At 41.8% G+C, this 14,618-nt stretch overlaps 1 protein-coding gene across 1 annotated transcript in view; it reads left to right on the top strand.

The window, feature by feature from the left end:
• Positions 1–3,692: 3,692 nt before the first annotated feature.
• rimbp2b (RIMS binding protein 2b) overlaps positions 3,693–14,618 on the top strand; it is a 36,328-nt gene continuing 25,402 nt past the window's right edge. Inside the window, exons 1-9 of the mRNA XM_069682880.1 lie at positions 3,693–3,719; positions 5,104–5,208; positions 7,158–7,208; positions 10,371–10,575; positions 11,348–11,496; positions 12,231–12,310; positions 13,549–13,658; positions 13,738–13,873; positions 13,922–14,610. Of these exons, the coding sequence (XP_069538981.1) occupies positions 5,107–5,208; positions 7,158–7,208; positions 10,371–10,575; positions 11,348–11,496; positions 12,231–12,310; positions 13,549–13,658; positions 13,738–13,873; positions 13,922–14,610 (1,522 nt within the window). The 5' untranslated portion in view covers positions 3,693–3,719; positions 5,104–5,106. The remainder of the gene's footprint in view (positions 3,720–5,103; positions 5,209–7,157; positions 7,209–10,370; positions 10,576–11,347; positions 11,497–12,230; positions 12,311–13,548; positions 13,659–13,737; positions 13,874–13,921; positions 14,611–14,618) is intronic.

The raw sequence follows: 14,618 nt of genomic DNA, 5'->3' as shown, positions 1-14,618 counted from the left end.
ATCTGCCCTCACTCTCTCCCCTCCCGAAGCCTACCTGTCTTGAGCAGGCTACACACACACACACACGCTCTGCAGAGAAACACACACACACACTCACACACACAGACGTCCTCTGATATGTCCCCACTGTAGAGTGAGCGGCAGCCTTTTCCTTTTAGGAATAAACCTAAACCCTAACTTTGTCGCTGTTTTAAAGCTTGGAAAAGGTGCCAGAAAAGGTTGTGACGCTAGGCCATTAATAACATCATGTGTGCACACGCGGATCATGTGCTGTGAAAACTGAACCGCGAGAGAAAATATCTTTAGTGACTGAATAAAACAGACTGCTGATGAAGACAGTCAACGTAGCAGACAGAGAGAGAAAGACAGAAAAAGGGGAGGGTCCAGCAGCTGTGTGCTGAGGTGCAGGTGTGTTCTAAAGAGAAGCAAGGTGATCAGATTAAAGTTGTTTGTGAATGAAGACTTAATAAGGTGAAGAAATTCAAATATACAGAGCAGGTGAAGACGGGCCCTCTGTTGTTGCGTGAATGCTGTCGTCATATGATGAGACACTGATGTGACGTTTTTAGTCTACACACAATGTCAGTCTTGTTTCTTTATAGGCCACAGCCCTTCTGGTCTTTACAATTACACTCTATACAAAGACAAGACAAATCATGCTTGCTTCCTTTTTTTTGCATAAAAATGGAAGCAACAACTCTCCAATTGTATTTAAACACCCTCACCCTGATTTTAGCCCCAAGACCTTAAAGGCCTTAAGAGTGGATAACACAAAGTCAAAGTAGATCAGCAAGAAAGGAGCATCAGGCTTCTCTCTCTCTGGACAGGGAGGCAATTTCCTGGAGGTGCTGATTGGCAGGTAGTTGCTGTTGGGGTGAAGAAGGGTGGGATGCTGCTTATTGACGTCTTATCAGGACTGTGGCGGCTCCTGGAGCAGCTGTCCTGAACTGTTATCACACTGACGGATATGAGAGCAGCACTCTGCAGGGCAGCGCGGATATTAGCCCTCGCTTACACCCCCGTGTTCTGATCCCTATCGTCTCTGAATGAACTGGGAGGGGCTACAAACAGCACCTCCCTCTCCCCATAATAGACTATTGACCTGCTTCTGCTGAATCCAATATAGTTTTGTTCGATCTGTCTACATTAGGTCTGACAGTCGCTCCCATCCATGCGGATAGTTTTTCTGTGTGGAGGCGGCCCCTTCATGGGCAGACTCTCTGGATTGTGTTTGTGTTTTGCTTTGCGGATGTTTGTTGAAACGCCCTCCTCCAGGAATCATTAGTCATTCATGGCTGCTCTGAGGAAGGGGCTTCACCACATTACGGCTGCAGGAACCAGTCGTTTTGCAGCCAATGTGGGGCTTCTAAAAGGTTGATTAAAAATGCCTCTTAAGTAACAATTCAACTGGCCTGTGAAAGAAAAAATATGGAGAAATTGAAATAATCCCATTTATGAATAATGGTGGTTTAGACCTTCATTGGTGTTAAAGCTGCTGTAAGGAGTTTTTATCTCGTTATGGAACAGATTGAAATCAATTCTGATTGCTCTATATGACCTACAAAAGCAAACCAGACCATCAGCAACAACATTGATTATTGTTATATAATTATTTTTGATGGTGGTGATGGGGTAGGTGTCAGACGAAGTGATTAACTGTACGCTACCTTTGTTTACATTTTCCAGTGCAAAAATTTAAAGTGAGTGATACATATGGCAGTTAAAGAAAACAGGGTAAGATTTGTGTTAAAAACCACCACTTAAGCATGTACCGGACTCCCCCCCCATGTGCAATCCCACATGGAGGAGCGGCCGCGCTGCACTGCAACTCCAAAGTTGTAGAAAACATGGCTGCTCTAGGATTGGTTATTTGGCCTTTTATGTACAAGCCAGAATCGCCAGGAGGTATCGGAATGACAAGTTGGAATCTTGACAACGACCTGAAACCTGCAGCAGTTCTGAACGGCCCATTTCAGAAGCTACATTATTAAAAATGTAATTCTGGAAAAACACAAGTTATGCAGTTTTCACTTTTTTATGGTGAACAATAAACACCCAAAAATGTAAAACCCAAAATATGAGAATATCCATTCAAAAGATATGGCCCCTTTAAAGACTCCAGCTCCCTTGTCTGGCCTGTAACAGCTTCTGCCTGTTTGAAGTGTTTGGAAATGCTTTGAAAGGAAGTAAAGTTTTTAGCATTGTGCTTAAGGCAGACTACCAGAAATATAGGAACAGGTGTACAACTGAATAAAATCCAAGGTAAAACCTTTATTATATGATCAGTTTTTGTTGATCCTGATCCCAGATTCAACTCTGCAGTAAGTTGAGGGTCTTCCTGGTGTTATTGGATTGGATTATGCGGATGGTGTTACATTTTATCCACTCTTGTAAAAACAAAAACAAATGACATTCCTTCATTTGAGCCATGGCTCCAAGTGCTTTGAGACCCTACTAGTTGTTCTGTATTATTTATTTAAAAATAATGTATCATTCATAATATAAGGCAGGTGCTTACATGACTTGTAAAACCACAGACTAACATGTAATTATATTTGTAATATGCTGACTATGTTACACTATTTCCTCCCTGTTTAGTTTCTTTGTGTGAATCAAGGGAAATATTTGCAAGTTCTAATTAGCCAGTGTGTCGTGTTGTTATATTGGCCACCATCCCATAGAGATCAGAATCAGGTTTATTGCCAAGTAGGTTTTCACACACAAAGAATTTTACTTGGTGTTTAGGTGCAGAACAATAAAGACAGAGGTAAAATAAAAAAAGGTACTCTTATTGTAGTCTGCAATGGTGAATTTAATGTAAAGCCTTTATTAAATAGCCTTTATTATCACAAACATTGTATGGTTTTGATGATTTTGTTTTTACCTTGTTACACATAATCTGTTTCACTTGAGATTTTCATGATCGGGGCGCAGTTATGTACCAAAATAGTGGCAATAATAATGCAGTGGAGAAGCAGACTCCATGTTATCTGTGAGGTGTAAACAATGCAGCATTCAAATGTTTTAAAAAATCAGCTTTGCAACTGTTTTCTGAAGAGGGAAATTCTTTCAAAATGTTGGTAGACCTCCAGGATACACACAGAGCCGTGTGATGAGAAACACTGACTGTATTTACATGAAGACTCCACAGGGCACCTGTAATTTCTCATTGCAGCAAAAACCCAGCAGGAGACCTAACTGAGCTAGTTCCAAAACAAAACCAAACAGCTTTCTACAAAGAAAAAGGGAAGCAAATGTTCACAATGTCCATCATTTCAGTCATTTGCTATGGTGGACACTATATCTGACCAACATTACTCTAACAAAGAGGGTGAAAACTTAAGAGAGTTTTGTCTCCTTAAACTTTAGTGGCAGAAGGAAACAGGCCTGAAACGGTAACCTCTTCGGTTGAGGAGCCAAAGAACAACCTCTCTGCAAAGAAACAAATAAAAAAGTTTACGTTTTATATAAGGAAGTGTGATGACTACATATATAAAATGCAGCTAATAAAAACAGCCTAGTTTTGCCGAAAGGAAAACACTGTAGTGCAGCTGCACTCTCAGTCTCTTTGCTCCTTGCTTATTCTATCTGCACAGGTGAAGTCTGAGTATGCCCAGCTCAAAGAGACCCTTGGTGCTGTGACGCAGGAGAGAGATTTAGCCCTGTGGGAGAAGAACCAGCTCCAAGACAAACTGGAGAACCTAGAGCAGGTGCTCAAGGTGAGGAAACCAGCTCCAAGGGCAGACCTGACTCCACTACCTGTCAGAACTGTGTGCATTTCCTTTTCTTGTAGTCCGTCTATGCTGGGACCCTAAATGAGGTGTTTTTATGCAGCCTAACCCTTTGCCAGTACCCTTTCTCCTACCTGTGCTACACTGCCTCCATCCGGTTCTCTTCAGCTTTACTGTCTAATGTCCCTGACATGTTTGTTGCCTTCCAGTGTCGTGTTGGGAGGTCTGACCAGGAGCTGTGAAAGAGTAGAAGCTTGGAGCAGTCTGCCCTCCTTTCCTTTCCTATTGTGCCCTTTCATGTTGTCCTACCCTCCCTGACCTGCCCCTTCCCCCCTTCCCTGTCCCCTCTCCCCTGCTAGATTTATAAGGTATCACTGCTATGTCCGTCTGTTAGGGAGAAGTCCTATTCAGTCCCATTCTGAATGCTTTCTGTCCACCTCAGTGGCTGTGCTTATCTCTCCCTTTATGCGTGGGCTGCTTACCAGACATATGAATGGTCACCTGGCTATACGGCCACAGCACTGTTGAATGTGATTTTTTTGCATGAGGCAGGACTAAGAGTTTGGCTGTATGATGACGGGAGGGGGAGGAAGAGAAGATAGACAGACTGGGTCACACTTCATGATGATAATGTCAAGTTTGATGACATTACCTATCTTAGACCTTAATTTTAACTGGCATGAAAATGTCATATGCTTCTTTCACCTGTGAAAATATTCACTTCAAGTCGGAGCAGTGATGTGACTGGATGACACGGGCATAATTTGTGATGAAGATCCGAGCATTCAGTCCCTTGTATTGTATGGCTTCTTTTCTTGTTATGGATGACCACAGACAAGTGAGCACGCTCCAGAGTTTGCTCACCCTTTTCATGTAACGTAAGAGCCTGTATTGATCATTTAAAGACAACATGGCTGAGGACGGCCTTTCACACAGTCCTGGTAACTAGACTTCCTGCAGGTGTTGTGTTACCTAAAGGGGGCAGCAAACCTGAATGTGGATTGATGTTAGTCTTTTTGTTCACACAGCAAAGCATCTCAAGTCCTCATCCATAAGCACTTTGGTGCACAATTTGATCTGATCTCTTCCGCAGATCATTCGACATAAACTGTTCTCACATTGCATTTGCTGTGGCACAGTTCATGTCTTGTTATTAAGGGTTTAAACTTCAGTACACTGTTAACAAGCGTATGTGTGATATGTGTGCACATGTAACACCTGTGTTGTCTCTGAGTGTGGAGGAGAAGACTGGAGATGCATTTTGTGTTGGCTCAGTGCCGTTGGATTTTAGTTCCACTAACAGCAGCCGTCTCTATGCTCCCCCTTCACAATCCTCCCCCTGGCTCTCCACCCCTGCACCCCCTGCGGACAGCATATGCGCGAGGCTGCGGAGCGGAGGCAGCAGCTAGAGTTGGAGCATGAGCAGGCCTTGGCTGTACTCAATGCAAAGCAGCAGGAGATTGACCTTCTTCAGAAGGTAGGGGAACTTTTACGCTCACAGCTTCATATTTTTTGGCTTCCTTGTTTGCCCATGTCATGGGTCAAAGAGCTTTTTGTTGAGCACTGGTGCGATACATGAAGTCCAACAAAGGTGAAAGTCATCTCAAAGACTGTTTTATAGGGAGCAGAGGAAAAAAAACGGGCTCTCTGTAGACGATAGCACTCACCTCTCTCATTATTTTCATCACTGCCACTGCTAGAGCTCTCACAGTACATCCTCTTTGCCCCATCCTTCAGCTGTCTGTCACTCTTCAAACTCGGAGTGCTCGACAGCTCAGGAGCGCTCCTCTTGTTTGTTCCGAGCAAGCAAATCAAACATTCAAACCCAAGAGTAGATATGACACTTTTTAGAGGCTTGCTTTAAACAGGAATGCTGGCCCAGGCCATTTGATGGTTGGGCTTCTGACTCTGTTCACTGGCGCTGACTGTAATGTCAAAGCAAACCCTGCAATGGCTGAGATTGCTGATAGTGTGAACGTGATAGGAATTGTCACCAATGCCTTCTCTAGAAACATTGTGTGTAGCCTGGTGTTGCTGTTGCTGCAGTGTTGCTCTAACTTCACAGTCAGCCTTTCACAGGCAGAGTTCTCAGCTTTTTTCTCTCATTAACAGAAGCTCATTACTGCCTTATCTTCCCTCAGACACAGACTGCTCTCTGCATTCTCCCAAATTAATTGCCTGCAAAGTAGATTTATGAAATTGTAAAGCCCACAGATGCTCTCATGTTCACGTGGAACACTTGTTTCTCTCAACAGATGTTTCTAGTTCCCATAAGAAAAATGGTGTGTATTATGCTATGTTTCTTTACAGTTCAGTGCTTCTATAATACCCAAACCTCATTCCTCTTGAATGCAGAAGAACAACATTTTTCCTCCAAAGCTTCAATCTAGGCCATGTTTCTAAGATGTAGCCAAAAAAAACTAAAACATACCTACTGCCAACATGTTCTTTGAAACTTGCTGGGGGCCAGCGGTCAGGTTGTGGCCTTTAACATGCTGTGTTCCTGCAGAGTGGCAGCTTTCTTCTTGTATATTTCTCTTCAAACTGTCTCTGCTCCAGGTCAGCCTTTCTTTAATCTTGTGAAAGAGGCGCGTGGGTGTCAGTTCTGTGGAGATTGCTTTTGGTCATTGCTTAATGAATTTCACGCTAAATGTGAAGGAGGGTAAGATAAGAAAATCAATACTGCTCGAATCATCTGTGCTCTAGTCATAAGGCTACAGCCCACAGTCAGTTAGCTTAGCTTAGCAAAGGAGAAAGATTTGCATCAGTATATTCCTCGAGTCTTTGCTGCTTGCCTTGTCATGAGAGTGGTTTGAGATTCTCCTCCAGGCTTCGGCCAGGAAGGGAAGAAGTGTCCCAAATCTATATCAGCTACGCTTTACTAAATGAAAGGAATTCTACATCAGGGAACACCAAAATTGAGAGAAAACATTTATTTGGGAGCCAAATCCACCTGTGCCACCTGTGGCCCCTGGACTAGTAGTTTGAGACCACTGGTTTAGATGCTTCCAGGCAAGTGGTTTTCACTGCTGAGTGTCAAACACTGACCTGCAAATGCTTCCTTGATTATATTAACTTTGTTGCATACACATAATTGTTTTAAGTTGCATTACTCACTGTTTTTACAGTCACGTAGAATATAAAGGATGAAAGTGTGAGATAAGCCACAATATCTTCAACTATTCGTGGTTAAGTAACAATTGACTTTGGCTTGTATCAAGTCACTGCTGACGATGATTTTAATCCTGTATCGTGTATTGCAGGGTGGACAGAGCTGCTGGCTTTCTTTTCGATCATTTCCACTCTGAGCAACAGAGAATGAAAAACTGTTTCCCATTTTGTTTGCCTTTTATTGATGTTTTAAAGTAAAACTAAAAGGCACTTTAAATGAAAATGAACTGAAACACTGCGCACTTTGTTTCCCAGGCTCAGGTTGCGGCTAAAAAGGAACATGAAGGCGCTGTCCATCTGTTAGAGGTGAGTGTCTGGACTCTTTTAACAAGATTCTATTATATATTATCCATTTATTGTGAGGTCAACATTTAAACCTAACACGGTTGTAAACAGATGGACGGTGTTAAAGAAGACAAAAATTGTGTGATGTGCTTTCAAGATGTGTACGAGTGATCACATGTGTAATTGTGCTTTATTTCTTTCCTACATCTCTTTTTACTGAATGGGTGTGTGTTTATGCTTATACAGAACCACTTGGACAGCATGCAGGTATTTCAGAAATGTCATTTATTTTCTCTTTACACCTTTCCCATGTTAGTCCTCAGAGTACATACAATAACACCACATTTGCTTTGGCCCAGAGGGCATGCTGATGTATCACCACATTACCAGCAAAATTATTCATTTTGTTTGTAATGTGTCATTTTTTAAGTTTTGTACTGACACTTAACATGATTAACACATGGTACTCTAAAGGTAAAAGATGACAGAAAGCATACGTCAGTCAAGAACTAATCTGATGTGTGATCTTTGCTTTTTGGTTTTCAGAAATATTCAGAGCCTCTCAGCTCTGTTTCACATTTCCCATCAAAGCAAACTCACAAGTCTGAAAGTCTGAAACATGACTGACAGCACAAACTGGAGGTCTTGATCATAGAGAAAAATTCAGCTACACTTGCTTAACAATTGATGAAAAGATTCCACTCGTTAAATCAAGATTCAGAATATGGATCGACTTCAGTTAAAGACGAAAGCCCGGGGCCTCACTGACCGACCTCAATTCCACATAATCAAAGCTCATCAACACATTGAGGCGAGCAAATTCAACTTTGTAAAACCAAACGCCTGCTTAAAGTGTGTGTTTAGATGTAAACAAACCAAAAGATCAGACTGCAAAAAATACATGCAAACAATGAATGAATTAATAATAAATCTATGGAAGACCTTATTTTGGCAGATATTTTACATCAATCTTATTTGTATCTATATATTAAAAGCGTACTGTAAATATTAGTTTTTTGTGTAGTGTAACAGTATAAGACTGTATCTAATCAAAGGATCCATACTGTGGTTAATGTGATCCTTTTTTCTCTAAACCATTGCATGTATGTTATGCAGCATGTGTTTATCATACAACTGACAACTGTATGATGATGTTGAAACTAGTAGCTCCTAATTTATTAATTCTATTTCACAAAAATAGAGATTCTTTCGTTGTCTCTCGGCCAGCAGCATGTTTTATCTCGCTGCAACCCGTGTGCATGAAATGACCCAGAGTCTGAACTGAACAGGAAGTAATGTAGTCGCTTTGGGCAGTGCTAACAAATTCCATGGTAGCTTCAGTGTCGGACAGTTTTTCAGATTGTTGTCCGTTCACGATCAAGAAGTTATTTTTCAATCATCATTATTATCATTCAACATAAAAAATTGTGCACATGCTCCTGGAATTACCAAAATGCCTGCCCAAACAACAATGTTCAGTTTATGAGTGTTAGTTTGTGCAATGAAGTTCCTGCTCTTCAAGTTGACTATTGGTGTTATTCTGTATTTCTGTTATTGTTGACAGATCCCATGAAAAGACTAAACCAACTTCCATAACCTGCCTGTGGCTCTCAGCCAATGACTGTATGTAAAGATGGACGACGCTTCTCCATCTGCTCTCATTGTACGGAATTGATGCCAAACTAGCCCCCGTGATAGGCGCTGCTATCTTGCAATGGTGACGTCACTTAGAGCCAGAGCTGTGCAGTAGGAATTGGCGGGTGGAGCCACAGAAGCCTCTTCCGCTAACCAAAACACTTGCTTAACTTACTTGCGTTTAAAAAAACGCAAAGATCCCGCATGTCGGCGTATTTAACAGCAGAACAGCTTCTTGTGTTGGTCTGAAGCAGAAGTTCACAGATATGTAAACTTCATTGACTGTAGTGATTGTTTTAGTTACGTTTCCTCTCGCCGTTCCTCCTCTACTCACAGATCGGATTGCAGGAGCCGTATTTGTCAACAGAGCTGTCAATCATCCTTTTTACAGCATCAAATAACTAATAACAAATAAACTTGTCAGAAAAATCAGCACTTGGACGTAAATCAGCATGATAAGAACTAACTATAATGACAGAAACCATGTATGAGAAAAACATTTTTAGCAAGTATTTTGATTTTATAGTTTGACTTATGTCCCATCTGTTAACATGGAGGAGGCAGGCTTTATGACCTATACTGCAGCCAGTCAGCAGGAGGCGCTCCAAATGATTTGGGCTCATTTTTAGGGAGCCGTCACGTCGTCCATCTTTTTGTACCGTCTATGCTCTCAGCCCAGAGTATCTTCTTTCCCAAAGAAGATGTTACAGATATTCTTTAATGCCAAAAATATATTTATTTTCTATTCTGATAAAAGTGGCTTTTTGAAAAGCAGCTGGGCTGTAGTTTTTAGCAAACACTACATGTAAACAAAACAGCCACATAGTATATCAACCGGGACTATTTTCAGCTGCGGTTTTATACACATTTGGTGCTCTTGAGAGTAAATGTAAAACATGTACCAGAGTGTAACAGATTATGTGGTTTTAATAGTTTTTTGACAACTATGGTGCTATATAGAGGAATAAGATATATCAGGCCTTGACAGAGGAAATTCTTGTTTTGTAAAGAGTTAAAATATAATTGGTTTTGGTCTTTTCAAGGGATTACTGGACAATAACAAGAAACGTATAATACCATCAGCCTCATCCCCTGAGACGCTGTGCAGTTTGGTACTGCATACTACCTTGAAGCAAGAAGCTTGTTTTAATTTCAGAGTTGATTGAATTTACTGTAGCTGTGCATGTGCATTTTATTCTGTTCCGTCACTAGAGGTTAAAAAGTCATTTCAAAAGTTTTTCTTTGTAATGACTGATCCTTGTGTTATACATCCTAAAGTAAATCTCATCCATGTCCTATTTGTGTGTGGACAACAGACGTATGGCATCCTCTATGTACCTACTGTCTATGTGTATCTACTCTGTAGTATTTGTTTTCAGAATGTCCAGTCGTGCATCCTGTAGTTGCCTTATTTTTGTCCTCTGTTGTTTACCATCCTTTCCCTCCCTGTCCTTGTCTATCTGTCTCTTTCTCTCTCTCTGTCTGCCTCTCTCTCTCTCTCTCTCTCTCACTCCCCTCTCGATGACTCTCCTCCCTCGCCATCATCAGGCCAAAGTACGTGAGTTGGAGGAAAAATGTCGGAATCAGAGTGAGCAGTTCAACCTGCTGTCAAAAGAGCTGGAGAAGTTCCGGCTCCAAGCCGGGAAGTTTGATATCCTCAGCACTGAACCGTTAACTTTATGTGAGTCCCCCGGGTCGCCCAATAAATCCCTGTCCCAGCTTCTCAATGGACTGGCTGCCCCCATAGGAAAAGGTATGTGCTTCAAAAGTGCTTCAAAAAGTTTATTTTACTCTACTTTTTCATAGATGTCTTATTGGTTAAATGTATTAAAGCATACCTATATTAAGCAAAGCAAATAGCAATATTGATTTGTCATAATTTAAAGTGTCTAAATCACAGTCTAACTGATGTCCTGTGCAATTCAATACACGTATGATTTCTTTCACGTGAGAGCCTCTGACAGTAACTCTACACATTAGAAGAGAAGTCAGTACCTTCGCAATGAAGAGAGAACATTGCAGCTAAAATTAAAAGTCTGAGAGGCTTCTGATTTAATCTGCAGTAAAAACAAACTGTTAATGAAATAATCAATCACAGTTGGAAATGTCCCCTAGATAGCAAAAGCAGAAAATAGTTTTTTTTCTTGAGTAATTTTGTGAATACACGGCTCACTAACTACAGACGCATGTTTCATTCAGCTCTTGCTGTGAAGATTTGATTTGTTTCTTATGTTTGACAAATTAGTGGAAACAGAAGAATACAGTGCTGTCAGATGTCCTCTTAAAGGAATCTTTCCCAACAAAAATATTTGTAAAATTCCTTTGATTTAAGGCGTCTTTAAAAAGGAGGAGAGGAAGATCACTGATGTAGGTTAATGGCTGTGTCTCTCTTTTTCTGGAATGGATATACACGGTAGTTTAGTTAATTAACCTTTTTGTGTAAGAACTTTTGTCTCCCAAGCTTGATGTTAGCTTCATTATTGTGATGTGAGGATCTAATGAAAGAACTCCTGTTTGTTCCACAGGCAATGAGGCTCCAACAAGCAGATCTTTGATATCTGAGTTCATTCGACCGCTCCAGATCAGTGGAGACAAGCCCGAGCTCCTCTCTGTCAAGCCAACATTCCTCACTCGCAGTCGAGGCCGCAGCCCAGCACGGGCTTTCCTCTCAGAGGTATGCAATAGTGTCCGTTTGTATCCCTTATGGCTTTTGTTCCACATAGCTGCACAAGGCAAGATTATGTAGGCATCCTAAATAATAATATGATGATTCAATTAAGAAAAATTCCCTTTAATTAACATGCTTTAGTCCACCAAGTTTACCCCAATGACATCCTGTGGTCAGACAAACAACATAGCCAATGCAGGACTGTCTTATGTGACGCATTCAGCTGACCAATATAAGATCTGTTACCTCTCTAATACCTTTGATATCCTTTAGTATAAACAGATCTGTAACATTTTGGGAATAAATGCTGCTTTATTTTAATCTTGTTTTGGCTGCACGAGAAAAAAATCCACTCAGGAGGGATGCATAAGGCCACCTGGTTTAACTCGCAGACTGACTATTTGAGATTGATCTAAATCATTTTAGTATACCGGGGATAACAGTTGAAACAAAAGAAATATCATGCATATGGTGTTCTTTTTGACAGTCACAACTCCATAAGATTTTAATCGCATTACACAGAACAGGCAGATTGGAATAAGCAGAATTATTGCTTTTACATTTGGTCTCAGAACATCTATGCATGCTTATAAATGCCAATAACTTTATTAGCTTCTCCCTCTGTGAAATGCAAAAGTAATTCATCTTGACTGCACTCTTGTTATCTAATAAACATTAGGTGAAAAGTGAAAACAACGTATGTTACAACTGGATTACTTTTTCCCTTCTCTTCTTCTTAGATGGACAAAGAGCTCGGCTCAACAACAAGGTCCAAACTGAGGTTCACAGGGAAAGTTCGTCTGTGCATTGCTCGGTACAGGTACGTATAGACACCACACAATGACTTATTCACTCACTACTCACAGTGTATCTTGTTTAATTTGAAACACAGGACACAGACGATAAACAACCCCTTAATCGAATTTACGCAGATCAGCCGTAACATTATGACCACTGACAGGTAAAGTGAATAACATTGATTATCTCATTACAATGGCCCCTGTCAGTGGGTCGGGATATGTTAGGCAGCAAGTGAACATTTTGTCCTCATGGTTGATGTGTTTGAAGCAGGAAAAATTGACAAGTGTAAGGATTTGAGCGACTTTGACAAGGGCCAAATTGTGATTGCTAGACGACTGGGTTAGAGCATCTCCAAAATCTGCAGCTCTTGTCGGCTGTTCCCGGTCTGCAGTGATCAGTACCTACGACAATTTAACATCTGTGGGATGTGCTGGACAAACAAGTCCAATCCAACTTACAGGACTTCAAGGATCTACTGCTAACGTCTTGGTGACAGATACCTCAGCACACCTTCAGAGGTCTAGTGGGGTCCATGCCTCGACTGGTCAGGGCTTTTTTGGCGGCAAAAGGGGGACTTACACAATATTAGGCAACGGGTCATAATGTTAATGCTGATCAGTGTATAAACAGGTTACTTTAGGATGAAACTGTTACTGTTTCCAACATTAACAGTCTCAGTAAAGTTATATCAATTCCTTATAGTTTTTTAAGGTTGGAAATATTTCATAGTTAGTGTTATCAGGAGCTTTTTGCTAACATTACAGAAACCACCCACGCCAAAGTGAAACAGTTTCACGTCATAAGAGAGACTGATAATTAACAGAAGGAGCGGAGGTTACATTCATCTTTACAGTGAAGTTAACTGGCTAGAAAAGTCATGGACACATTTTACTGAGACTCTTTGCTTTCTCTCACAGAGCTTGAGGCTGTGGTCTTAAAGATGATTCAGTGTTTCTATCTCTATAGAAAATTACCTGTCAGCACAAAAAATAATTGGTATCCTCAGAGCAGAAATATGTGAAACAGGGCCAACGCTTTCAACCCACACTGTCCTCAACTCTCTCATATTTGTAAAGAAAACAAATCAATCAAAAATGGAAACAAACTTCAGATTTTTTAAGCAGCACTCAGCAGATAATTTCCCTGACATCCCTTTTAGAGAACAGGAGTGTTTGACAGAAAAGAACCCTGGAGGAGAGGAATTGCAAGAAAATATGTGTTTGGCAGTTTAATTTTTTATTTATGTTTTTGCTGTAGTTATAATCCTTATGACGGGCCTAATGAGCATCCTGAGGCAGAGCTCCCCCTGGTGGCAGGGAAGTACCTCTACGTTTACGGGACAATGGACGAGGATGGCTTTTATGAAGGTCTGACCTGCACTGGTATTGTTTACTGTTTTGTCCTTAATGTTACCACAAAACCAACTTCATCCTTTCTGTGTCTCAGGAGAGCTGCTGGATGGACAGCGGGGCCTTGTCCCATCCAATTTTGTGGACTTTATCAAAGATGAGGAGTCATCGTCTACTCAACAAAGGGACACAGTAGCTAAAGAACCTGGCTACCTCAACCACAGTAGCCTGGGGTCTCAGAGACATGTGGTGGGCACAGGAACGGGTACAAGCATAAGCAGCCTGCTGTGTGACAGTAAACTAGACTGTCTCAGCACCAGCAGCTTGGGCATGGACCTTCTGGGCTCCTCCAGCAACGGGACAGGAACTTTGGATGTCAGCACTGACGAGGTCGGAGAAGACATTGTGCCTTATCCCCGCCGCATCAACCTGATTAAACAACTTGCCAAGAGTGTGATTATTGGCTGGGATGCCCCTGTGGTCCCACCGGGCTGGGGCACCATCAGTGGCTACAATGTCATGGTGGATAAGGAGTTGCGCATGAGTGTCCCCTACGGGGGCAGGACAAAGTCTCTTATTGAAAAGCTCAATCTGGCCACCAACACCTACCGCATCTCAGTGCAGAGCATCACGGACCGAGGCCCGTCAGACGAGCTCCGGTGCACTCTGCTCGTAGGAAAGGATGTGGTGGTGGCACCTTACTATCTGCGGGTGGACAGCATCACACAGGTCTCCGCTGAGCTCTCTTGGATGCCCAGCAACAGCAACTACAGTCATACCATCTTTCTCAACGGTGCAGAGTACGACATGGTCAAGGCAGGAGGCTATAGGTACAAGTTCTTCAACTTGAAGCCCATGACCGTTTACAAGGTGAAGGTTGTGGCGCAGCCGCATCAGGTGCCTTGGCAGCTTCCGATGGATCAAAGGGACAAGAGGGAAATCTCTGTGGAGTTCTGTACTCAGCATGCAGGTAAGCCC

This window comes from Semicossyphus pulcher, unplaced genomic scaffold, assembly GCF_022749685.1.
Source record: "Semicossyphus pulcher isolate SPU_LCO1_2020_fin unplaced genomic scaffold, fSemPul1.0.p SCAF_6, whole genome shotgun sequence".
Classification (NCBI taxonomy): domain Eukaryota; kingdom Metazoa; phylum Chordata; class Actinopteri; order Labriformes; family Labridae; genus Semicossyphus; species Semicossyphus pulcher.
This window is presented reverse-complemented; position numbering and strand designations above follow the sequence as displayed.